Source organism: Peromyscus leucopus, chromosome 9, assembly GCF_004664715.2.
Source record: "Peromyscus leucopus breed LL Stock chromosome 9, UCI_PerLeu_2.1, whole genome shotgun sequence".
NCBI lineage: Eukaryota > Metazoa > Chordata > Mammalia > Rodentia > Cricetidae > Peromyscus > Peromyscus leucopus.
The window spans coordinates 99,335,518-99,362,615 of NC_051070.1; the positions used below are offsets into that span (position 1 = coordinate 99,335,518).

Genomic DNA, 27,098 nt, shown 5'->3' on the forward strand with positions numbered 1-27,098 from the left:
GTGATTTAGAGGGTTTTCTTCCCTTGGTGTCCTCCATCTCCTCTAGCTCTAACACTCTTTCTGTCTTCTCTTTGGGCTTTCCTGAGCCCTGAGGGGAGGGATTTGATGGAGACATCCTGTTTAGGGCTGAGTGTTCAAGGTCCCTTTACTCTCTGCATAAATGTGTCCTGTAGTCTCTCTTTGTTCCCATGTGCTACAGGATGGCTGAGCAAGGCACTGGTCTACTTCCCTGGCTGGAGTCTCTGTGTTTTGAAGAAAATGTTTGAGGTGGCTCTGTACCACTTCCCAGCCTCTGCTTTCTGGTCTTGAGCTATGGGGGAAGACTTCATACCTGTCCCACCTGCCACCTTCCACCACTTCTGGGCTGGATTTTAGGAGTTGATCTGCTAAGCCCATCATCAGTTTCCCACCACTGATTCCCAGTTTTTTTAAGGAGCTCCTCTTTGTCCCTTTTCTCATTTGATAGTCTTGAGTGCTTGTCTTTATTTGGTTTTCCCCAGTACGCTCCACTTTTCATAGCTTCTTCTGGAAGGCTTTTGTTACTTGTTTTGTCCTTAAGTTTTAGTACTTGCTTCCCTAAGTATCTTTGCTTTGCTTGAGGAAGGCCCAGACTCAGGCTCTTCTCTGGGCTGGAAAGTGACTCACTCAAAAGGCAGGGAAGGTTGGAGGAGGTCTCTTGAATACTGTCTTGGAGAGGGAATAGTGGGTTATGTCTCAACATAGTATACTGTAGCATACGATGCAATTTAGGATGCACCAAGTCTTAAACATCTTAGAACTGTAATCATTTTCCTTTCAGGCAGGAAGAAAATGGAGACCAGGAGTAAATATGTGTGATTCAAAATTCTCTCATGTAGTTTCATTGTGTTAGAGAAGCCAAGTGGGGGTGGGCAGTGGGAACAGTCCACACAAAAGAGAACATTTCATATCCCCATTAGGCATGCAGGTCCAGTTCTTGCAGCCCTACAGAGCTCCATTACTGGCCAGCAGAGACCTCATTATTGGAGCAAAGTTTTCTTTTCCAGAGTTGGCTCTTTCTTCATTGGGAGTCACTGTAGAGTTCGAGTGGCTCCCACCCTAATGTTGGTCTTTCAAAGGTGACTGTATGGCTTTGTCTTGGTACTGCCCACAACACCTGGGGTACACAGGGGTCTCTGCTGATAAAATGCACTGGAGGGTGAGTCTGGTTCGATGAGATAGTTGTCTGCTGCTAGCTTGGTTGCTGCATGTGCCCATGTGTGTATGAGGAGGCAGTACTGTTGCCCTCACACCTGTGTGCATGTAGCTCTGGTGCCCTCTCTCCCCTGCCTGACACCAGAGCGTTTCGGTCTGCTTTCTGCCTTCCAGTGCTTACCTGCTGTATTTAGGAACTGGAATTCTGGCTGAGCCACTTGCACTGTGCCCTGATGAGGCAGAAACAAGTCATGAAGTGTCCTCTCCCATAACAAAGGAGGCACTTGCTGAGCTAACCTGTGCAGTAAGGGGCTGCAAAGCAGGCCATCCTCAGCCCTGCTGGTCTGGGAAATTTTGGTTGTATGGTTCCCACTGGAGAATTTATGAATTGGCACAGGGCCTGGTCTGTGTCTCCTAGTTCTGGGGGTACAACACACTGGCCTTCCGAGTTCTTATTTCCCCCCGCCCCACCCCCCACCCCCCATGTTGTAAGCTGGCCCAGATTCTCTACATTGTGTGCAACTGACCGAGATTCTCCAGAGCCAGAGGATGGTGTAGACATTTTGCCAGGACTTAACATTTTCAGAATATTATCAGGTATACAGTGTCAGCCCTGCATCCTGTGTGTGGGTGGCTTTGCCTTTGATGGCAGAGGGAAAGTGGTGTAGGAAATGAACTTGTAACCCTGGGAGGTTCGAGATGGCAGTTGTGGGTACCTGGGCCTTGCCTCACCTGGGCCTGCAGATGCTGCACGAAGCTTTGAGCACAATTGTACACGCTGTGGGGTGATTCATTCTGAAAACCTCTGCTTGCCTGCAGTCATGTTGCCTTAATGTTCTGTCTGCTGCTGCTGATCTCCCTCCCCCCACCTCCCTCTTCCTCCTTTTTTAAGAGAAAAAGACTACAGACTGTTTTGACTTGAAGCCCCTTATTTTCTGGAACCGCTTGTAATTTGTGTTTGGTTGATGCTTCTGTACAATTAGAGTTAGGCCGTGCACTTTCCTCAGGAACACTTCCTACAGAAGCAGCGTGGCCCACGTGCCTCTGCTGGGAACCACAGGTGGTGTGAGGTGCTTTTGACTCAGTTTGACTCATGGCTGGTGATGTGAGCAGCAGTGTGCTGTCAGCTGGTTTCTCCACAGCTAAGTTACTGGGCTGCCCTATGTAATTAGTCAGTGCCCATGGGGAGGTGCTTGGAGAGAGACCTACATTTGAAAATGTAGGAATCTTGACAGAATGGGTTATTCCAGTCACGGTTACTGAATGGTGATAATCTAATTTCACAGTTCCCTCCAGTTTTCCTTTGGCATTTTCTTGTAAGGAGCTTTTTTCTCTATCCTTTGTTTATCTTTTTTTTTTTTCTTTTTTAAGTAAGTGCCTTTATAGGTCTATCCTAGTCCTTATTGAAGGGATCTTCTGGAAACATCTGGACTAATCTGCACGTCTGTGTTTGGGTTCAGCTGGACCAAGCTCATTTTCCAGTGGGCACCCTAGGGAGCCAACCAACTACAGAGAAAAGTGACCCGTTCTGCTTGCCACCATGCTGGGTTTCTGGGTCAGAGCTTTTTTGAACAAAAGCTCCTGTAGCTTAAAAAAAAATCATAAAAAGAGTAAATCCGAAAATCACTCAGTTAGGTGACCTCCATTTTATGCCCAGTGGTGCCCCTCCGCGGACCCATATGCACCCTCTCTTAGCACCTCTTCCCATGCAGTGGCAGCAGCCAGCACCAAAACAGACAAAGGCTGACTCGAAATTAGCCAGGAGGCCAGTTGATGTTCTGACACTCACCGGGCTTGGGGTTGTGGGTTGTTGTTGGTAGAAACTCGGTATAATTTAGTATGTTCAGTGCTTTAACAGGAGGCTAGCCACATAGAACACCAGGCCCATTGGAAAGCCCGGTGGGGTTCAGAGCTGGCTGGCTAGAGTCCCAGGCTATGGTGTCTGAGGGCCAGGCAGACTTGGGACCTTCCTGTCCTTCTGCCACAGCTGTCCTTTAGGGTAGTGCTTGTAATACAGGAAAAGGCTTCCCTAAAGCCTTACAGTGTCTTCCCAGGATAGAGCCCACTTTTTGATCCTGGTAAGTGTCTGGTAGGCCTTGGGCTTGGGGTGTTAGGTAGCTAGGGGCTGGGTCAGCAGAGGCCATAGACAAGTCTGACTCTGCGCATGAGTCAGAGAGCCAGGCCCCTTCTTTGGGTGGCAGTGCCTTGGGCTAAGGCATAAAATGGTTGCTTTGTGAGATTCCTGTGGGTAGTGAGGCAGCTGTTTGGGCATGCTGTTACACGCTTCTCTTCCACCAGGCCCTTGCTCCTTCTGTACCCGCGTGCGCTTACCTCTTCAAGCCTGATCGCCGGGGCTTACCTGTTCCTCAGCTTGTAAATGAATGTTTCTACTACCTGGTTCTCAGTGGGAGCATTCAGGGCCCAAGAGTGCTGCTGCTTGGAGGCTCAGAGGGGTCCTAGCATTGTAACATGGGGCTACCTTTATTTGGGAAGGGTCTGGCATCAGTGCTAGGAGCCTTGGGAAAAGGTAGATTCTAGGTTAATGGCCTGCTCTGGAGAATGAGAGGGAGGAGAGATGTCAAGGATCATTAACTGTGTGTGAAGGGGGTGGGCACTTAAAGCTTGGGAGTGGTAGTGAAGTCACTGGGGTCAGTTGGGTGTTCAGAAAAAACAGAGAGGTAAATGGGAGAGGGAGGGTAGATGGAGATAGCTGTAAGAGACCTTCAGTACTTAAGTGGGAGGGGTGAAGATCTGAGCTGCAGTCCCCTGGAGGAAGGGAGAGGAGTCAAGAACAGCTCATGAACAGATGTCTCAGAGCCTGGGTGTGTACTGACTCAGATACCTTAGGGACTTAGGTGAGGTGGATCATGGCCTACTTTTTTGCCTGGGGCTTAGGGATCAGGCTTGAATGGCAGGACAGGAGTGGAGAGAGGCTCTGAGATTTGGAACTACCTACAGGAGGGTGGTAAACACACAGAGCACAGCCTGCCCTAAGCTGACAAGGCAGCTGGTGCTGTATGGTTAGTCAGGTTCTGCAAGGTAGGCCAAGAACACTGTAACCACGCCTTCCCAACACTGGTTCCCCTTTGTTTACTGTCCTCTGGCTTCCTTTCCTCTTGGCCACACACAGTCTTCCTGCCAGTCTGTCTCTCTTGCTCTCTTCTGCTGTGATTTGTAATCTGTATCAGAAAGAGCTCATTCTATCGGCCTCTCATCATTAAGTTTACTAAAAGTACTGAATGAGATTAGAGGTGAACTGAGATCTGCATTTCTAGCAGGCTCCCTTCCTGATGCTGTTGTCTGATCTATGGTGTCAGTACTGGGTGTTAAACCACACATTGTCCAAAGATGGCAAGTAAGAATGAGGAGGTACTTGACAGCTGCTGGGAATGGAGGCCCTGGGAATGCATAAAGGAGGCTGGCCTCCTTGCTGGGTGAGCTAGGACTTGACTCCTTTGGGTGTGGCACAGATACCAAACCACAGGCTCTAGATGTTAGCTCTGAGTCCCAGAAGCTGAGAACAGACAGCAGATCTGGAAATGAGTGGAGGAGACTGAACTTTTCTCTACCCCAAGTTTTGCTTTAAAGATCTGTAGCAGAATCCTTTTGGTGCGTTGGGACAGAGCTAGCTCCCTGTCTCATTGTCGACTGTCAGCTAGGGTTGTGCACATGGCATAACGCCCAAGGTCTCTGGTCACAGGTATCTCCCTCATTTCAAACCAGCAAGAGTAAAACAGCTGCTTTTTCTTGGTGCCTCTGCATTCTACTTTTGCCTTCAGCTGGGAAAGAGCTTTTCTTTCAAGGGTTTATGTAATTACAGGCAGCCCTGAATACCCACAGGTTCTGAATCTATGGATTCAAACAACTGCAGATTGAAAATACTCAAGGAAAAAAGGTGTCTGTCTGCACACATATTTTCCTTGACATCATTCCTTAAACAATACAGCAAGCAACAATTTACAGAGTATTTATAGTACATAAGGGATTGTAAGTTATCTGGAGATGATTTAAAATTTTAAGATGTGCATAAGCTTACATGGTAAAGAATACCTCTTTAAAACCACATTTTATTTATTGTGCGTGTTTGTACATGTATATGTATGTATATCTATTTATATCTGTCTGTCTGTGTGGGTGATTGAGTCAATTCTTTCCTTCCACTACGGTGATTCCAGAGATAGAACTCTGTCATCAGGCTTGGTGGCAGGTGCCTTTACCTACTGAGCCATCTGGCTGACTCTACACTCTTTTGAAGGGACCTGCCTAGGTTTTGGCTTCCTTGCCATCCCTACAGATGTCCAGAGACAACTGTGTGTTGTACCCATTCAGTCTTCCCATTTTAAGACCAGTTGATTAGTAGCCTTAATTACAAAGTTTCTTTTGATGTTCATATAGTAGATTATGATTCCTGATGCTCTTACCTCACTAAATAAAAGATGGCAACTAAAACTACTTCCTCCACTGTAATGGGTGAACATGTGAACTGAGCAGACTAACTTTACCTTCTCTGAAAATACCTCGTCAATTGAGGGGGGTTTAAAAAGGAATCAGTGCACCAGCTTGGGCACCAATGGGTGGGTAATAGGAAGAAAAAATGTAAATTGTGAAAAAGTAGATGAGTAATACATTTGTAAGAATTGATGGCACCGGGTTATTCTGGGGAGGAAGAAGAGGAGAAGGGGCCTTCAATGGACTCCTCAGTCAATACTTTTAAGAGAGAAGAGGAGGGTGGGATGAGGTCAGTTAACATGAGCACAGTTGATGTTTTTTCGTGGACTCCTTCCCTTCCTCCATGGACTGCTCGGCTCCCTCTCCCATGTTGGTAGAACACTGGAAATTATTATATAGTAGGAAGACCCAAGCCTAAAAGACTGAGGTATTCTTGGGAGTTAATGTTGAGACCACCACACTGTTCAATTTTCCAGCCCATTTTTTTTTTCTAGAACACTGGTGGCTTGGTTGGGGAAACCTAACTAACTAAATAAAAACAAAATGCAAACAGACCAACATTTAGAAACCCAGTAATACTGGCAACATGGATTTAGCAAATGGCTCAGCCAGATCATACTGGACAGAAATCTTACTGCTCAAGGACACATTTTATTTGTTCTTAATTAAATATTACTGGACATATGGAAAGTACCTACCATGAGTGACAGCAAAACCAATAAAAAAAATCTTGAAAGAAACAGCTTATTTAGATAAGACTATTTTGAGAAAAATTGTTTAGACATTTCCTTTAGATTAAGAGAAATGCAGTAGTGTGAGATAAGAACAAGATCATATTTTTAAAGGCACATTTAGAATGCAAAAAGTAATTAAAAAAACAAGAGCTGAGCAAAAATATTATAGAATTATTGAGAACTAGTAGGAGGTAAAATTAAAATGGTCTTCTGGGAGATAGAGCTCAGAGGTGGGTGGTGGGCAATAGGGCAGAAACGGTCAGGTGACTGAAGTTTTCCCCAGGCTCCCACATCCACTAAGAGGAGCTGCAGAGGGTGGCAGCATCATGGAGGGAAACACTTCTTAGAAAAGGAAGTCTTCATGTTGGGAGCTCCTCTGCCTGTGGAACGAGCTGTATGGAGGTAGACCAGTGTCAGAGTCTCAGTATGTGTGTAGATGACCCCGTAAGTTTACAGAGAGAAATGGTTGAAATACGAAGATTGGAATCAAATAGATTTAGGCTTCTCCAGAATATAGAAGATGGAGAAGGGATGACTTCACCTTCTATATGAAATTAACTCCCAGCCTAGACTTCTACTTATAGGTAATTCCGTACCCTATCTAAAAACCTCAGGATTTCTCACAACACTAAGCATAGGCAGGACCTTCTGTGGGCAATACCTAAAGAGAACTGTGTGTCTCTCTGTCTAGTACCTTGGAAAACTCTGCTCTGAGGATAGGAATAGAACATCTGATGCTTATGAACTTACTGAGAGCAAATTTTGACAGCACTCATTTGAATTTGAAGTTGTTGATCAATTCATAAGATGCTAAATCAACAAAAATAATTATTCTAGAGGGAAAAAAAATTACCAGAATAGAAAAGCAGTCACGGTTTGTGTGGCTCATTCTGCTAGCTCATGTGGTCATCATAATGTCAACTCTGAAAATGACCACAGCCAGCGCTACAGCTTCACTATAATTAGAACGGAGAGATGGACTAGGACAAGCATGAGGGAGTGGCTTAGGAAAAGATGGGTTGGTAGGGAATAGAGTTAAATCATCATCTTCCAGAGTGGGGACTGACAGGTAATGCTCTAAAGTGAAAACCAGGTAATAGTAATGTAAACATACAGAGTTATTCCAAGAGGTACTCAGATGTCAGAGTCAGTGTCTATTGCTGTGACAAAACACTGTGATCAAAAAGCAAGTTGGGGAGGAAAGGGTATATTTGGCTTACACTTCAACGGCACTGTTCATCAGTGAAGGAAACCAGGACACAAACCTGGAGGCAGGAGCTGATTCAGAGGCCATGGAGGGGTGCTACTTACTGGCTTGCTCCTCCATGGCTTGCTCAGCCTGCTTTCTCATAGAACCCAGGACCACCAACAGAGGGATGAAACCACTCACAATGGGCTAGGCCCTCCCCCATCAATAACTAATTAGGAAAATGCCTTGCAGCCGGGTCTTATTGAGGCATTTTCTCAATTAAGGTTTTCTCCTTTCAGATAACTCTAGTTTATGTGTCAAGCTGATGTGAGACTAGCCAGCATAGTGAGCTAGAAGTTAATGCACCCTAAAGTGGAAAAGACCTGGACCCAGGGGTAAGGCTAGAGTCTGCCATTTTTTTCAACATGATTGTTGATTTTTGGGTTTTGTGACAGTTGGTTCTTGCATTGTATGTAGGTAAAATTAAACATTCAAAGCGGTCGGGAATAAGGAATGCATAGCATGTGATAAGGAGCAGTGTTTGAAGGAAGTGTTCATGCAAGTGTGCACACTGCATCCCTTCCTCTCTCCCTCTCTCCCTCCCTTTATTCATTCATCATAGCAGTACTGGAGATTGAGCTAGGGCTTCATGGATGCGAGGCAAGTGCTGCCACTATGTCCCTAGTCCTTGAAATGTCATCACAGTGGGCCATAGTCAAATAATTGGTGTATTTGTTCTCTTATCTGTGTCCAAAATACCTGAGAGAAGCAACTTAATTAACCTTCTGGGCTTATTTTGGCTCATAGTTTGGAGAGGCCCGGTTCATCACAGCAAGGAAGGCAGGATGGAACTTTCTGGCAGTAGGAGCATGTGCAGACCAGGAAGCTAAGTGGGACTGAAACCCTCAAACACCAATCCGAAATGACCTACTCTCACCATCCAGGCTCACCTTCTAAAGGGCCCACAGCCTTCTCCAGGAAACATGTATTTAAAACAAGCCTGGCTGGGCGGCAGCACTTGGGAAGCAGAGCTAGGTAGATCTCTGTGAGTTTAAGGCCAGCCTGGTCTACAGAGCGAGATCCAGGATAGGCACCAAAACCACACAGAGAAACTCTGCCTCAAAAAAACCAAAACAAACAAACAAATACAAACCATAAGTCTGCAGGAGACAGTCCGGGCTCAAATATACCAGTTGAAAAGCCATCGTCTACTGGTCTTGCTGTCAGTTCACTTTCATTCTTCGGAATTGGAAATATTTTATAGTTGAGCAGGTGCTAATTTTTTTAATTAAGGAAAGTCAGTGGGGAAGATTGCTGCAGCTTTAATGTGACAGTCAGATCAAGGGGCCCTGTTGATGTCTGTGGCTCACTACTCCACTCCCCCACAGTGGCCTCCATCAGTGTTTCTAATGCCACGATGGTAATGGCAAGTGTGATTGTGGAAACCTTTTCGGAAAATCACTTACAGAAGCATGCCATGCAACCCCTTTCATGCTCTGGTTTTCCATTTGGCCTTTACTAACATGCCTACAAATTGTTCCGTAATAGCTAACCATGATGTTCACGTTTCATACTTAATGCGTATTGGTTTTCTTCTGCTGACTTATTTTCATGAGGCAATTCTTAGTCCTGAGTTTATTGGATTAAGGATGTGACCAGATTTAATTTCTGTAACTGTTTGTTGGCTTTCCAGAGGGTAGTAACATCCATCTGCTGCCTGCAATGTGCAGATATGCTTGCCACTAGTAGTGGTGACATTCTCTTAAATTTGGAAGTATAAACTAGTGCCCCAGGATAGTCTGTAGATTTTGTTTTCACTGATAGAGAATGTTTTGCATCTGTAAGTTATGCTGCCCTTCCGTTTCTGTATACTGTCCATAGTCATTGTTTACTGTAAGCTTTAGTCTTTTGTTTTATTGGGTATGAGTCACTGTTACAAACATTTACCTTCTATCAGGGCTGCACCTTCCGAAAGCTTCATAATTTATATTTCTTTTATTGTTTAAATGTAACTTAATCATGTGGAAGTTTGGCCATAATCTTATACTTTCTTACACCCCGCCTCAAAAGAGAAAATGATTAAGGGGGAGAAGGATTTGAATACCCCGTTCTCCAGAGTGTGTGTGCACTTGCATGTGTAGTGTGCCCTTTAAATATTTAGATTGATTTTTGCCTATTTAATACCCCTCAGACTGTTAATCAGCTTGCTCAACACTTTAAAGTAATTCTACCTTTCCTGTTTACCATGTAAGTGCTTTATTTTATATCTGTAAGTTCTGGGAGTTCAGAGTTGAGATCTTGATCATTGTTTTTGATGCATATAAAGTAGTTTTAGATTCTTCTCTGCTAAGTAGTTTATTGACTTTTAGGAATCCAAGATTGGTCAGTCTTTGTCAGTGTCTGTCTTCTGTCTGTCTGTCTGTCTGTCTGTCTCTCTCTCTCTCTCTCTCTCTGTGTGTGTGTGTGTGTGTGTGTGTGTTAAGGTAAAGAGTACTGGTGTCAACTGAACAGGGTTGGTACTTGGCTAAGGTCTGCCTTCACTCTTATGTTTTGCTCATGAGGTGAGATGCCAGGGACCCTGGACACTTTGGAGTCATTTGGGGTCAGCTCTAGTTTCTAGTGTCCTCACAGCTGGGAATGTGGGGAGAGCCTGGGCAGCTGGCTCATGAGTGCTCAGTCCTTTTTCTGCTCCTGAAATTTTGAGGAGCTGGAGGACTAGCTTTGATAAAGACTATTGTGCCTTGTTGCAGAGGACAGGTTTAGGCTGGGCTGAAAAAAAAAAGTGTTCCTGTTGTTCTGCAGTGTAAGCTGTAAAATGTGTCTTTAGGCTTCTGGCCAGCAGGAGAGAAAAGGCCCCTAAAGGAGATCCCAAGGTCACCACCATTTTCCCCTTCCTGAGACTCATGGCAGGGGGCTGGGAAGTAGGGTGGAGAAAGGCCGGATTTTTATTTCCCATGAAGCAGTTTCCCTTCCTGGGAGTTGGGGATGTGGAAATAAATACCATCAGGAGGACACCCCCACCCCAGGGCCTGAGTTGTCATTTCGAAGGAAATGACATGATGCTCATGCATGTTCTTGGTTTGTAAGTGGCAGATGGGACATGCTGTGTGAATGTGATACCTTGTGCCCTGGACAGTTAGGGAATGTGTGGCCACTGCTGGGTGGACCTGATGCTAGTGAGGTGCCAAGTGTTGGGAAGTCACTACACGTGGGTGGAGGGGGGGTTAATTAGGTCTTGGCTGTTGCCGTTCTTTGATGAGGGCTTGGACTCCAGTGTCTGGTTTGTGCAGACAGAGTTGCTTCCTGTTTGGTTGTAGGGCTTGTGGGGTGGAGGGGGTGAACCAGATGGGAAGAGAAGACAGCACCCTGAATAGGGAGAATCTACAGCACTCCAAAGTGCTATTTTCCTGTGGGGTGGTCTCCTGTGCTGTGTGTCTGTGTTCTCCATATTGAACTGGCTAGAACTGAAGGAGACCGGGATTTGTGATGTGATGGTCTTTGTGCCACCACAGGATAATCATGCAGGCCTGGAGCTGGAGCACAGGGTGTGAGTCAACATCACCAGGCAAAACAGACAGTGTTTGCTGGTGAGAAGAAAGAGGAGGCTTAGAGTTCTTATCCTCGCTGGGCTAAATGGTGGTCATGGAGTACTGTGTCCGTATAGGAATTGTGAACATCTGGATGCTTGTGTGGCCTGTTTCCCCTGGCTTCTCCATGAACACTGGAAGAAGGGGTATATTTGGTGCTCTGAGGACAGGATGGTCTTGTCTCTAAGAGGGACAGAGTTCCTAGCACTTGGGACATTTTGCTAGCACATTTCAATAGCTAAGTGGATTGGTTTTAATGGGTTCTAGGTTTATTTTTTTTTCCTACAGAGAACAGTCCAGTTCTTTCTAATTATCGTTCCCTCCCCACAAATATTCTCAAATGAAACAGACAACGCTTATGCTTTGTGAAATATCCTCTCTGGTTAGGTGTCTGCATGGTCCATTATAGCCTGCCAAGGTGCTACACCCAGACAGCAGGGCTTTTCTGTCTTCCCAGGGTCTCCACAGAGACAACAGTCCTCTGGTGTATTATAATAGCTGCTCCACTAGGCATGCATCTAGCCTTGTGGGCTAGTCACCCAAGAACTTGTTGACACATATTCAAAACCCAACCAAATCTACACAGAATGGTAGGGAGGCTGGGATCTGTAGAATGTGAGGCAGACTGGTGATGTTAGGTAAGGCCCTCGTGGTGGTACCAGGGACTAGTCATACATTGCCTGTTTCAGCTGAGGACCCTGAGGCCTCAGTGGGGCAGGGACTTGATTGGGTGGGGCCATTCTGTGAAGAATGGTGCCTGTGCCTTTCCTGAGAGAGTTCGAATTCCTCCCTGTTGTTGCTGATGTGGTTCTGTGGTGCTCATGCCTGTAGCTGCGTGCCTGATGTCCAGAGCCCTTGATCACCCAGGATAGTGTGTTCCCTCTCATTCTTAGAGGGCGGTGTCATGGAAGAGTTCTGGTAGTGGGGTGATGAGGGGACCAGTGTCAGGCTGCTGGGCGGCTGAGGGGCCACTCCTGCTGTCTTGCACATCTCTCCTGGGAGCTGGAGCAGATAGGATGAATCAGTGAGTGGTGAGGTCTAGGCAGTGCACATGGATTGCTTACTTTGGAGTGTGACCGAGTAGGTACAGGGCCCATTTCTAGAGGGATGTGGATTCGTCTCCTTTCTTTGTGCAGTTTTTTCAGAATTGCTAGCCAGCAGCTGCACTCTGATGGTTACCTCTTTAGAACTGATTGTGCAAATAACCTTTCCTCAGAGAGGCTGTGAAGTTGGTTTTTTCAGGTGTCTGGGTACAGGGGTTGTCTCCTCACTGCCAGGGTGGCCTTATTTGTTCTTGTCCTGGGTCCTGGTCCTAAATCTGGTGCCTTCTACCCATGAAACTGTGCTTGTCTGCATGTACATGTGGGGTGGTAGTACTACCCCTTACTGCCTGGAGCCTCAGATCCTGCCCCCTTCTTTCAGCTTGAGGACCCTACCCTGTCCCATGACCCATCCATGCTCTATTCCTGAGGGTGATGGATAAATGAAAGTAACACTGGTGGCCTGGCTCTGAGTATTTTGAACAGACAGATAAGAAACAACTTAGACAGTTCACAGCTCCAAGAGTGTTCCCACAGGAACAGTATAGTCCAGATTTATTATATTTGGCCAAGAGGCCAAAGCTGTGGTCATGGTGGATGGGTAGCAGGTAGAAAGCAGGATGGAGTGAGGGTGAATGCTGGTTGCTGCTGTGGGCCCCAGGGGCCTACTCTCTTCTCTACACGCTGAGTCTGGGAGCTTGTCTCAAAAAACAGGCAAATGAACATGGAGCCTTAATCGTCTTTCTGTGTTGACCCCATGCGTGGATCCTGCACAAGCCTGCCAATCTTTCAGTTTTCTTCCTACTGGGGCTTCCTGTGATCAAGTCTTCATTTCCTCATTGGCTATGGTGGATAAAAGAATGTGGACAGTGGAATCTGCTCTCTGTGGTTCAGATTCTGGGCTCTGTCTTTATCCTCTTATTTATGGATTTGTTTTTGGAGGTAAGGTCTCACTGTGTAGCCTAAGTTGGCCTGGAACTCACAGCAGTCCTCTTACCTCAGTCTCCCAAAAGCTGGGGTTACAGATGTGAACCACTGTCTATCCTCCTTGTTTTGGGAAAGTCACATGACCTTTCTGAACTCCAGTGTCCTTGGCATGGGGTGGAATAATCAATACACAGCTGAGAAGAAGTTGAGATAAATGTTTGAGATGCTTCTAAACCAAGTTTCTGGTACTTTGAAGACACTTAAACATTGTCATCCTCCCTTTTTTCAGATTTCTCTCTCTGTGGAAGCTGACTTAAGCTGATTGTTGTCTAGCCTCTAGTTGGTACTGCTAGTCCATTTGAGTTTGGATGAACAAATAGACATGAGGGGACAATAGAGATTTCTGGAAGGTGAATGGGGCCCTTAGCCTTTCTGTACTTGGGGAGCAGGTTTGAAGCTGACTGTGCCTCATCAGTCACTGTCCCTGCAGGTCCTGCTTCTCAGAAGATGCACTATTATAGATATTCGAACGCCGAGGTCAGCTGCTGGTACAAGTACCTGCTCTTCAGCTACAACATCGTCTTTTGGGTAAGTCCGGGGGCGTGGTCATGGTCCCTTGTGTGATTGGAATCTTCATCACCAAGTCATGATTCTCTGTTTATTCCTGATGACCAGACTCAAATGAGGCCTTGGGAAGAGGTGGTGGGCAGATTCCATGGTCCCTGTCCTTATAGAACTAGGCAGGAGTATTGTCATGAGTGAACCAAGGTGACTGAAAGCCAGACTAGGGGCTCCAACGCAGTCTGGAGGATTCAGGGAGCCTTTAGAAACAGTCTTGGAGTGACAGTGCTGCCCTCCTATCCCAGCAATGCCTTGACAAGACACAGGGACTTTGTGGGCCAGGCTCTCTACTATGTCCTGGGAAGGGATAGTTGATGAAGGTCATAAAGTGCTTTACTAAAAATGGTATTAACTTGCTGAGCTCTGAAGGGTAGTCAGGGTAGCACTGGAGGGTAGTCAGGGTAGCTCTGGAGGATAGGCAGGGTAGCTCTGGAGGATAGGCAGGGTAGCTCTGGAGGGTAGGCAGGGTAGCTCTGGAAGGTAGGCAAGGTAGGTCCTTGCTGTTGTGTGTTTGGCAGAGTGTGCTGAACCGAGGGTGCAGAAAGTGAGCTAGGGGGCTGAGACCCGACTATTAATGAGGAAGCAGCCCAGTGGGGTTTGAAGAGGAAAGATCCAGTCAGAATGGTAGTTGCAAAGGCTGTCTGGCTGCCTGTCCTGAGGCAGAAGTGAGCTCAGCCAGTGCAGAGGACAACCGGTAACCGTGAGACTAGAGCTGAGTGGCTGGTGACACAGGCGAGGACAGGTGTTCAGAAGCCCGGGTCGTACAGGTCTCAACCGGTATTGAATTATTATTTACCTCTTTTCTTTTTTTGCAGTGCTAGGATTTGAGCCCAGGGTCTTGTGCATGTTAGGGAAGCACTCTATCACTAAGCTACGCCCCCAGCTCCCTCTAATTTTTATCTTCAGATCATCCTAATTGCTGTCCTGGCTAGTTTCATATTTGACACAAACTAGAGTCGTTGGAGAAGAGCAGCTCTCAGCTGAGAAAGATGACTCCTTAAGAGGTGCCTACGGGCAGCCAATCTATAGTGATTTGGTGTGGGAAGGCCCAGCCCTTTATGGATGGTTCCCCCCTTTGCTGGCAGTCCTGGGTGCTGTAAGAAAGCAGGCTGGGCAAGCCATGAGAAGTAAGCTACTAAGCAGCACTCCTCTATGGCTCCTGCTATGCTTAAGTTTCTGCCCCGACTTCCCTCAGTGATGGACTGTAATCTTCAAGTAAAATAAATCTTTTCTTCCCCAAGTTACTTTTGGTCATGGTGTTTTATCACAGCAGTTAAGACATTTGCCAAGGATGGCTTTGAACTTATGATCCCCTTGCCTCAGCTTTCTGATTAGCTAGGAGTATGATCATAGGCTACCATACCTGGCTTTCTATTTCTGTAACTCTCAGGAGGGTTTATGTATATATTGGGTGGTGTGATTGGACTGCAAAGTGACAGCAGAGTGAAGGAGAAGGCCAGGTGAGCCATGTTCTGAGATGGAACTTTGGTGGGTGGGCGTGGAAAGCTTGAGGTTTTCCCTGACTGGCCTTATGAAAGTGCCAGTGACACTCTAGAGATTCATCTCAGGAAGATGTGGGTGGGGAGAGAGCACCAAAATGAGTGTGCATACCAGCTGAGGAGAGTCTTGAGTATTTCCTGAGATGCTGAGGCTAGGTGAAGGACAAGCCTGAGGTAAAAAGGCGGTTTTGTGTTGTAGGCTTCTCTGGTAGGAAAGAACAGTCAGCTGTATTGCAGCAGGACAGCCCAAGTTACCATGGCTGTTTGGAGATGGAGGGGATGGACCTGGCCAATGAACCCATGGCCAGTGAAGAGGTGAAATGATGACTGACAGTTCTTTCAAGGACAGTTGCTGGAGCAGGGATCTGGGGAGTTACATCGTGCGTGTTTTGCCGTCAAGACTGGGCTGGCAGACCCTGGCTGTGTGTGGGAAGTTGAGGGGACATGCTCATGTGTAGAAGCTTCATATCAGCAAGCACACTAGTCACTGTGGTCAAGGGGAGAAGGGGCACAGGGCAGGTGGTAATTTCTTTTGCTCTGTTGTGGATTTGGTGTTTATCAGTGAGCTGGAGGAGTGGGTGGGTTTATGAAGACTCTGCCCCTCCCCTCTCACTCCTCTCCTCTCTCCTCTCTCCTTTCTGCTCCCCTTTCTTTGCCTTAGTACTGGGGATAGAAACCTGGGGCCCATGCATGCTCTACTACTGAACCCGCCACCCTCCAGTTCCTACTTTTTCAACTTCAGCTTTATGGCATCATGTCCTGGCGATTTATCTCTGTACTTAGGAGTTTTTTGTCCTAGAGAAATAGGGTGGAACGCAGTGGCCTGATCTTCTACCTCAGACTTTCCTGTGCTCAGATGGTCTTTCCCCAACACCCTCGTCTTAGTTCCTGACATAGGGCGTTGCTGGACATCAGTGTGTGTGGTTGCTTTCTACCACTATGACAAACTACTAGAGATGGTTAACTTATGAAGAGAGATGTTTATTTGGGCACACATTTAAGAGGGTCCGTGATCACCTGGACTGTTGACTTTAGTCTCTGATGGGGGTGTCAGGTGGCACTGGGGTAGAGTATGTGGCAGCAGATTGCTGTCCTCATGGCCAGGAAGCAAAACAGGTGAGGAGTGGACTAGAACCTCACAGTCCCCTCACAAGCATGCAGTCAGTGATCAGTAAACTCTAGTGCTTCGTCAGAGACCTATACTCCATTCTTGCCATATATTTCAGGGCTTCTCAGACCTGCGTTTTACTCTCCATATGGAGAGCCGTATTTTCCCAAGCAAGGGTTCTGACCTTGCCTGTTTGGCTTTTGACTTGACCTTTGACTCATACTAATTGCTGCAGGTGACACTCATTGTCATGGCCAAGTCCCTGGTCTCCTCTGTCCTTCAGAGGCTCTTTATATCAGATTCAAGGAACACTACTCACTTGCTTACACACTGGCAGCACCAAATTCAAACAGAATCCAGAATTGTGGCGACCCTGCTGGATTGAAGTATGTAGTAGTACGTTAAGGACTTTTGCAGACTTGGCAGTTAGTGTGTGTGGTTGAGAGTTCATCATTTTTGTTAGTGAGCACTGGGGCAGAACCGGAGGGAACAAACAGGAACAGTTAGAAAATACCCTCCTAGATGGGAGTGGATCTGGGAAGCTCACAGTTGAGTGAGGAGAGTAAGCCAGCCTGTGCTGGGCACCTGGATACAGTCTGGCCTCCCTCCTGACCTAGTGACCTTGGAATGCCTGGCTTTTCCTTGAGAAACATTGATCTCAGCTGCCTGTTTTCTCCTTACAAGGTTTCAGAAAAAGTAGGAAATGGAGTGCTAAGTCCATATGGCTTCTGAGTTTTCTTTTTTTAGATGGGGAAAATAGAAAAATGTAACAAGCCTCATGTTTCCATCATCTGGCTTCAGAAATGAACTGCTCACAGCTGGTTTTATTTCATTTTCATCCCCACCCTCTCTTGGATTTCTTTGAATCAAAGCCTGGATCTTTGTGTTTGTGTTTCGGTGGGGAAGGACAGCTCAGTAGGCCAGCCTGAGAGTGCAGATGGCTGCCTGATGTTTCTGTGACCAGGTGGAGGTGTGGGCACAGACTGGCTGTAACTGAGCCTCCTGCCCCATTAAGCGTTGTTTCCACAGTCACTTTTTTTTTTTTTTTTTTTTTTTTTTTTTTTTTTTTTTTTTTTTTTTTTTTACTGGATAGATCCGTGTAGCACTCCAACAGTTTTTGTCAGTTTTTTTTCTGACTTTGAGGCTGGGATTCCCAGAGACCATCATCTACTTGGTAAGATGTGGATGCTGCTGTCTGGAGGCAGAGGAGGATTGAATTTCTTCATGAGGTTCTTGACACTGGGATGATACAGAAACAGCTTCTAGCCAGCCTACCACTCTGAGAACACTAGCACTTTTTTACCTCCCCCTCACCCCCAATCATTTTTTGGTTGTGCTAGTACTGTTTCTAGTTCAGAGTCTCAGTTCAACTCAAGGAAATGCAAAACAAAACCGCAGTATGATACTGCCTCACACCCACTAATGTGTGATGTGTTTTTTTTTTTCCTTTTTCTTATTTTTTTTTTAAGCAGTAAATAAATGTTTATGTGGATGTGAAGGAATCTGTGACCTTGTACATTGTTGTCATGGAAACAAGTGATGATCCATGATGGCAAACTGATGTTACTTCAGGTTAACAATGAAATTACCATGTTCTCCAGCAACCCCACTTTTGGATATATACTCAGGAGAATTGAAAGCAGAATGTCAGATGTTTGTACTTCAATATGCATAACCTTATTCACTATAGCCAAAAGGTAGAAACAACCCTGTAGCCATTGATGATCAGTGGATAAGGAAATGTAGCATATGCATTTCAAGAGAGCCTTAATCACTCCAGGACACATGCTACAGTGTGAATGAACCTTTAGGACATTGTATTAAGTAAAGTAAGCCAGATACAAAATAACAATTTGATTCCGTTTATAGGCTAGATACTGTGTGGCTCCATTCAGAGTAATCAACAAGCAGACATGGAAAGTGGTACTTGGTTGCCAGGTGATGAGCAGGTGTCAATGGGAGGGTCATAGTCCATTTGTGCTGCTATTACAGATTACCTCAAGGTGGGTCATTTATAACCAGTAGAAGTTTATTTGGCGCATGGTTCTAGAGCAGCAGTTCTCAGCCTGTGGGTTATGACCCCTTTGGGGGTCAAAGAACCCTTTTACAGGGTTTGCCTGAGACCATTGGAAAATGGAAGTATTTACATTATGATTCGTAACAGTAGCAAAATTACAGTTATCAAATAACAACAAAAATAATTTTATGGTTGGAGATTACCACAGCATGAGGAATTATACTAAAGGGTCACAGCATTAGGAGGATTGAGAACCCCTGTTCTAGAGGATGAGAAGTTCAATATTGGAGAAGTCATAACATGGTGGAAGTGCCACATAGATGAAAGAGTGCAAAGGAAGGCCAAATTCTGTCTCTCTCTCCTGTCTGTCTGTCTCTCTGTGCAGTGCTGGGGATGAGCACTGGGCCATGTGTGTGCTGGGTAAGCACTTTGCTACTGTGCTTTGTCTGCATCCTTCAAACTCCATTTTTATACCAAGCCCACTCCAGCAGTAATGAATTAATCCATTCGTCCTCACGACCTACTGTCCTCTGAACAGCCCCACTTCTTAACACTGCTGCAGTGAGGACAAAGTCTTGAGAACATGAATCTTGGGGGACACAATCAAACCATAGCAGGGAATTGTTTAAAGTTTCCAGTTTCCATTTTGTAATATAAAAGGAGTTCTCTGAATGGATGGTGGTAATGGCTGACCCTATTGTGATGTACTTAATGTCACTGAGCTATACACTTGAACATTAGTTAAATTTTATGTCATGTGTGTTTCATCATAATTAAAAAACATTTTAGCAGGCAGAAGAAAGGCTGGGAGAAGTAAGACTGGAGGAGCTGTGGCTGCCCTGTCTTTGTTCACACACACACAGCCCAGTTCTGTAAAGAATATGCCCTGTCCTAGATTTGCTTCCTGAATGCTCTCGAGGGGTATTATCTTCATGTCAGGATTGCTTTCCCCCGTAAGATTGACTGTAATCTCCATAAGTTCAGATAAACCCTTCTCTGGATCTGTTTCAGAGATAGATTAAAAATGAAGACTCCATTCCTTCTAAATGCAGACATCAGGCCTGTGCTACACCACAAGGAGAATCTTCTGCTGTCTTTAGTTTAAAAAAAAGCTTGAAAAAAAAAAAAATAACACCCTGCCATTGACAACCCCAACCCATCCCCCAATTCATGGAGAATTGGCCTTTTCCCAGTGCACCCTAGCCATGTTGTATGAGACCCCGGCCTGATTGCAACTTGTTTCTCAACTTCCGTTATGTGTGTTATCTCTCTCCCCCCCCCACCACTAAGATAAGGTCTCATGTAGCTGTGGATGACTTTGCATTTCTGATGGTCCTCCTGGCATGGACTGCTATCGTGCCTATTTTATGTAGTGCTGGGGTTTGAACCCAGGCCTTCATGCATGCTAGACAAGCATTCTACCAACTGAACTATCTTCTCAGCTCCTTTGCTTCCATCTTTTAAATGATGCAATTGAAAGAGAAGAGTCTACTGTTTAAAAAATGATACAATGTAGTGTTGTTTTCACTGCTAAGATATGGTACCTCTTCTTTCACTAATTTCTGAGGTGTTGGAAAGATTGCTCAGTGGTTAAGGGCACAGGATGCTCTTCCAGAGGGCCCACGTTCAGTTCCCAGCACCCACATGGCAGCTCACACCTGCCTGTAACTCCAGTTCCACGGGATCTGACATCCTCACATAGACTTATATGCTGGCAAATCACCAATGCACATAAAATAAAAATAAATTTTTAAAAAAAGGATTATTGAATGAGCCTTTGCAATTGCACGAATTCCTGAACAAGCCATCCCAGTATAACTTACATTCCTCCTCCATGCTGCAGTCGCCTGCCTTTAGGTGTGTGTAGTTTATTGTCCTCATGGGCAGTATCCTCAAAATCTGGAGAGCTACATTATCACACCTGCATAGCTGTTGTAGAACATTTGGATTGCCACACAGTCTTTCTGGTTCTGGTAGGAACTCCCATGTGAGACATCTAGGTTGCTTTCAGCCTTTAACTATTCTAGATAAGGTTATAGAGACTAGTACAGATTTATGTAGTACAGATTCTTCCCTGTAGGAAAGGGAGGGCAGTTATTGCTGGAATAGATTCCCAGGAGTGAGATTAGGTAGGTCAGAATGTGTGTACATTGATTTGACCTGGCTGACACACTTACCCAGTTAAAATCACTTTTCCAGAAGGGCTGTCCCAATGCACAGGAAGTGAGTAGTCTCCTTATCTCTTGGCATAAGTAGGAATGTGTGTGTTCTCAGATTCATTCTTGCCAAGGCAGAGGGCAAGGACTGCTCTGTCAGGGACTCTCCTCGAACTAAGGTGTGGCTAGGAGTATTCACCTCTGCATGCCTCAGTCATGTGTGAAGCTGAGACCACTGGGGAAGTTGTGGAGAAAGGCTGTCTTTCATGCATGGTGGCTAGTGCCTGGCATGTGGTTGTTATATATTCACAGGGTACTAGCCAGTCCAAGTTGTGTGTGTGTGTGTGTGTGTGTGTGTGTGTGTGTCTATATCTGTCTGTCTACATCTCCTTTGTGCTTGTAGGTCACTCCAGAGTTCTGCCTACTATGTGGGAGTGGAGTGCCTCGGTTCTATCTTGTTTGTACTGTTTCTTTCTTTTCTTTCTTCAGAAATTCTTTTGAAAATTTCTGTTGAGCTGCCGAGAAGGCTCAGTGAATAAATTGCTTCTTTGTCAAAGTGAGGACTGGAATTCAGATCCCCAGAACCCACATAAAACTGAGCAGGCACTCAGAAAGCAGACTCCTGGGTCAAGGTGGCTGACAAAGCTAGTTGAGTCTGTGAGCTCTGGGTTAAGCGGGAGACCCTGGCTCAGTGAGTTAAGGCGGAGAAGGAAGAAGATAACCATGACAGTTTCTGGCCTCCATGCCCTGTACTCCTCCTGCATTTTCCTACAATCTTAGTGTTGGTTCAGCCCTTGCCCTCACCTCCCTTCCTTCCTGCCCCAGCCTTACCCTTCTCCTCCCAGTATTCCCGCTTCCAGTTCATGTCATGTGTGCTGATGTCACCCCACACCCCTTCCCAGAAGCCCTTTGTTCCATTTCATGGGCCTCTCTAGTTCCTGACCTCAGTCCACATGGGAGATTGTTTGTGAAGCCTCCACAGTGATTTTCATAGTGGCCGAGCAGTTTATACACCACCAACTTTGTGTAAGGGCCCCTCTTTCCCCATACGCCTGTCAGCCAGCCTTGCTTTCTTCATACTAGCCATTCTAACCAGGGTGACATGAAATCTCCAAGTAGTTTTAATTTGTATTTCCCTGATGTCTTGGGATGTTGAGCATTCAAAACAAACAAACAAAAACTCACAAATATTTACAGGGGAAAACAAAAGGCAGATGTGTTAGTGCATGCTTTTAATCCCACAGTGTGATGTCGATGGATGGTGAATTCTAGGCCAGCCAGAGCTTCATGGTGAATCTGTTCTGTTCATTCAGTTCATTCGTTGATTGGCACATTGAGCACTTTCCTTGTGTTTTTTTTTTGGTTTGGTTTGGTTTGGTTTTTACTGTTTAATTTTTTGTGACTATATTAACCCAAACCCCTTAGTCTAAGGTATCTGGCAAAGATTTCTGTTTTGTAGGTTGTCTGTTCATTCAAGCTGCTGCTGCTTCTTCCTCTTCTTCCTCTTCCTCTTCTTCTCCTTCTCTCTCTCTCTCTCTTTCTCTATCTCTCTCTCTCTTTGTGATTTCTTGAGCCTGTTTTTTGTGCTAATAGAGTTCTATCAGAAAATTCTTGCCTTACTCGTGTCTCGAAGTATACTCCATGTTTCCTTTTCTCAGTGTGAACTCTATTTTATGCAGAATGAGATGCAGGGTGTCATTATGTTGTATCTATGGCTGTCTTGGGACTCTGTAGACCAGGCTGGCCTCAGACTCCGGAGATCTGCCTGCCTCTGCTTCCTGAGTTCTGGGGTTAGATGCGTGCACCACAATTCCCCACCCACAGTGGTCTTTTTATATGTGTCCTTTCCCCATTATCACATATGTTTTCCTCAGCATGTATGGCATCTGTCTTCAAGTCTTTGCTAAGTCTGTCTTGGCTGTTATTCCGTTGTCCCTTATTTTTTGATTTCTGCCACCTTGTTAGAGGTCCTCTTTTTTTTCTCTTAGAAATTTTTACCTGGGTGCCAGGTAGTTTTTTATGAGAATATTCTTCCATAACAGTATGGTGTTATAAAATACTTTATTGTAGGCATGTGTCGTTGGGTTATATACAGTTATAAGCTGTTAAAAATCTGCTACAATAACACAAAAACATACAAGAGTCAGAGCTATGCAGAGTTTATGTGACTGAACTAAAGGAAATCCTGTCTTCATCCTTAAGTCCAGACGGTTTTAGTGTGATAGTTTAGTGCTGGGCTTGCCGTCTGTGACCTGCAGGTCAGACCTGGTTCTGCTTGTTTTGCACATAATTTTCACTGGAACACAGCCACATCCATCCATCTCTGGCTTCTCCCAGTGTTCACAGCCAGTGGAGCTGTTGGAGGAGAGCTCACGGAACACAGAACTGACAGTGTCTACTGTTGGGTCCTGGTATAGTAACCTGGATTTCTCTCTATGTAATCTGGGACAGTGATGGCAGAGGCTGTCATGGTGGGCTGCTGCCCAGAGCCTCCCTTGAATGACTTCTTCCATTGCCTTTCCTTGACCTCAGATTCCTGATGGGGCTTGAGTTACCAATGTCACAGTGGAAGCTGTCCCGGGAGCAGTCCTTGCCCCTTTTCTGGGCCCCTTGCCGGGTCCCCTGCAGTGCTGCAGAGGGCACATCTGCTTCTCGTTCCCAGCAGCCACCCATCCGGAGGGAGGAAGAGGTGGTGTGTGATAGCTTTGTGACTCCGGGCATGGTGCCTCCTGCTTGGGCCCATTTCCCCTATAATGAGGAAGCTGAGGAAGCCAGGCCCAGCCTCCCCCTGGTTCTTCGACCTTTCAGACTTCCGTTGAGAGGTGGTTCTTTTCAGACTTTAAAAATGGACGTTTATTTTATTATATTTATTAGTAGAGTGTGTGAGTGTGTGTGTGTGTGTGTGTGTGTGTTTCCATGGTGTGCATATGGAGATTAGAGGGCACCTTTAGGGAGTCTGTTTTCTACTTCAACTGTGGGATCTGAGGATCCAGTCAAGTCATCAGGTTTGCATGCCTTTACCCTTTGAGCCATTTGGCCAATCCTCAGCTAAGACTTTTAATATGGGATTGTGTAGAAAGAGATTCCCTGCTCTGTTTAGAGCTCCGAGTATCCCATTCCTAGTGGGCACAGCTGCATAACCCCAGTGGATATCCTATGACTTAGGGCTCAGCAGTGGACTTTCAAGGCCAGGTTGGGTTTAGGTCGGCAGTTCTCAACCTGGGGGTCAAACGACCTCACAGAGGTCATCTAAGACTATCTGAAAACACAGCTGTTTACATTATAGTTCATAACAGTAGCAAAATTAGAGTTAATGATGTAGCAATGAAAATAATTTTGTGGTTGGGAGTCAACACAAACATGAGGAACTGTCGTAAAGGGTCAAAGCATTAGGAAGGTTGAGAACCACTATTTTAGGGGCTGTGTCTCCTGGAGGCCAATCTGACCTTGGGTTTAGTTGAATCAATAGGCATTTGAAGGAGTCGCAAGTATCTCTAGTATTCTGTGAACTCACCTTGCGATTTTCTGTTCTGGAATACTTGAGACCGTAGTTTGGCATCCTACCTGGCAGGATTTAGGTATCAAAATGTAGCCATTAGAGGTGCTTAATTGTCAAATGGGATGTGTGTAGAACAAACTTGATAGTGTAATTTCTTCTGCCCCTTGTTCTCTACCCTGCTTTCTGTCTGCATCCTTCCTGGCTTGTTTTCCTGAACTCTGCATCCCTTGTTTTCTCCAGAAATGGAAGCTGAGCCTCTGGAAAAGGGACCTTTTCTTAGGACACTAGTCTGTTGGGAGCTGCCAGGGGTAAGACTGTAATAGCTACTTCCTCCATTCTGGACAGAACACCTGCCAAGAGCCACTGAAGAGGAAGGGGCTTTGTTTTGGCTTATGGTTTGAGGGTGCAGTTCACTGTGGCAGTGGGAGCGTTGGATCGCTGCTCACAATCAGGAGGCAGAGAGAGATGAATGCTCGTGCTCCCTCATTGTTTGATCTTTTCAGTCCAGGACCCTAGTCTGTGGAATGGTGGTCTTACCACCTCAGTTAAACCTCTTTGGAAACATCCAGAGATATGTCCTCTAGTCAATTCTAAATTATGCAGGTTGGAGATTAAGATTAGCCATCACTGGGGACATACAATGTCTTCATTGCAGCAGGTGTAGGTGTATGAGGGGTCACCCTGTTGGCCCTTGAGGCCTTGGCTCTGCCTGAATCCAGGAGAGCAGGGCTCCTTGGTGTAAACAAATTCCATTAGAGTCCTTTCAACCTAACTGTTAGTAGGGTCATCTCTGTTGAGACTTGGCAGGAGATCCACTTGCTAGAATGTCACACAATGAACCCTGACCCTGGGCTGCTGTGTATTCAGTACTTTCTGCACTGCATGGTGTTTCAGTGGATTCCCTTCTGCTTGTCTCGGAGATATGTTTAAGGAGGCCCAGGGAACTGGTTCTGAGCATCAGCCTGAGTTAGTGAATAGATTGACCAAGAACCAGAGGTCAGCAGAGCAGATCCTGAAAATGTTGCCTTGCTACTGATGGGAAGCAAGATGTCTGGAGCCTGCAAGAGTTGCCTAAGCACTTACACATGTGCTCAGAGCGATTGTGCAAGGGGCCAAGGCCATTTCGTCCTTGGTGGCTGCTCTTGACGTGCTTGAATTTTCTCCTCCCATCTAGCAGGGTTTAGATGTTCACACTTTTGTTGCCTCTTAATCCTGCTTGGGTAAAGTGCAGCAGGCTTACCCTTATGGTGAAGGGATTCTTGCAGCTTCCAGAATAAGGGAAACCTGTGCCAGCTTAGGATGCTCCAATAGAGCATCTTGTTCTTATTTGTGGAGGGTGTGATGGCTGTTCTTGCTATCAACTTGACAACATCTGGAATAAACTAAAACCCAAGCATCAGTGTGTACTTGTCAGGGATTTTTTTTTTCTTAATTAAATCATTTGAAGTGGGAAGACTTTAATCCAGATCTTTTGAGATGGGAAGATCCACCTTTAATCTGGGCCATACCTTGTGCTGGCAGCCTATATAAATTACATGGAAGAAGGAAGCTTGCTCTTTGCCTGCTTGCTCTTGCTGGTAAGTCCATCCCATCCCTTCATCGGCATTAGAGCCTACTTCTTTGGGATTCCAATGTATACTGAAGACCAGTAGAGACATCCAGCCGTGTGGACTGAGCAACTTCTGGATTCTTGGACTTTCTGTTGGTAGATAGCCATTGTTGGACTAGCTGGGCCACAGCCTATACGGCATTCTAATAAATTTCCTTTATATATATAATCCACTTTTTTATTAAATCAGTTCTGTTCTTGGTTGGTGTGTTGTTGGTGTGTGTGTGTGTGTGTGTGTGCGTGTGTGTGTGTGTGTGTGTGTGTGTGTATGTATGTATCTGGGGCCTTTCTGATCAATCCACCCTAGGGAAGGTAGCTCAGAGATTTTCATTTAATAACATAGGCCCTGGAATTCCTTGGATTGTGCTGTGAGCTTCTTTAACCCATTGTTGCAATGGGACCTCTTACTCCTGTAATTGCTCCTGAATTTTACAGAGACTCTCAGATCTTTCTGCTCTGGTTGGGACATAGACTCTAGAATGCACCTTCTTAACACATGGCTGTGTAAGTCATGTTATTTGAGGGTTGTGCAGCCTAAGAACTCCAATGTGGAACTCTTTATTACTGGGTCTGTCCTCTGTAGGTACTCTTCAGGGCATATGGCTCAGAATGCTGCTCACTCTCCTGTCTCTGTGGGTAGTGAGATAATATGTTGTCAGGGATAGAGATACCCACGTGGGGTTCTTAAGTCTGTCACCAGCTAGCTCTGTGACCTTGGACAAATGGTTCTACATTTGTCCTATATCTGTGTGGGGGTTCTGGGGAGGAAATGAAAGGTATACCATTCACTCCTGGAGCTTTTGTGTGTTTAGAGGCAGTTCACTTCCCTTGTCTGGTCCTTTCACAGACTCCTTGACCATAATTGGTCTCCAAAGTTCCTACCTTAGGCAATATTCACTAAACTCATGATCTGACATGTGGCTGTTAAGTTCCTGTCTTTCTGGTCTGAGTTAACTTCAGTTCTTCCTACAAGACAACAGGGGAAGAAGGAGTCCTTCTTAGTCATTGTAAGAGAAAATGTTGTTGCATGGCTGGAACAGATCCAGCATGGAATCTCCTACAGGTCTTGAGGGTGTGTGTGTGGGCATGGGTGTGTGTGTGTGTGTGTGTGTGTGTGTGTGTGTGTGTGTGTGTGTGTGTGTGTGTGCGCGCGCGAATGTGACATGAATGGGAGCCTGCCGACATCTGCACAACTTTGTATACATGCTTTGGCAGAGCCAACATCTTTGTCTGTTTACTCCGGGGAAAAATTAAAACAACACCTCAAGGCCAGATGTGGTAGTGCACACTTTTAATTCTAGCGCTCTGGAGGCAGAGGCCAGAGGATCTCTATCACTTCAAGGCTAGCCTCGTCTACATATCAAGTTCCAGGATAACCAGGACTGTATAGAGAGACATTCTTAAACAATGAAACACCTCAGCATGGGTACAGTAACATCTAAGTGTATGTGGAGTTAAGGCTAATTTAATGTGGGGAAAAAATAAATGGG

The 27,098-nt window shown here is 45.7% G+C and overlaps 1 protein-coding gene across 2 annotated transcripts in view; it reads left to right on the forward strand.

Moving 5' to 3' along the window:
* Tspan14 (tetraspanin 14) overlaps positions 1-27,098 on the forward strand; it is a 56,381-nt gene that overhangs the window by 13,758 nt on the left and 15,525 nt on the right. For both annotated transcript variants that reach the window (XM_028854964.2, XM_037208695.1), the window contains exon 2: positions 13,590-13,687. In XM_028854964.2, coding sequence (XP_028710797.1) covers positions 13,607-13,687 — 81 coding nt within the window. In that variant the 5' untranslated portion in view covers positions 13,590-13,606. The remainder of the gene's footprint in view (positions 1-13,589; positions 13,688-27,098) is intronic.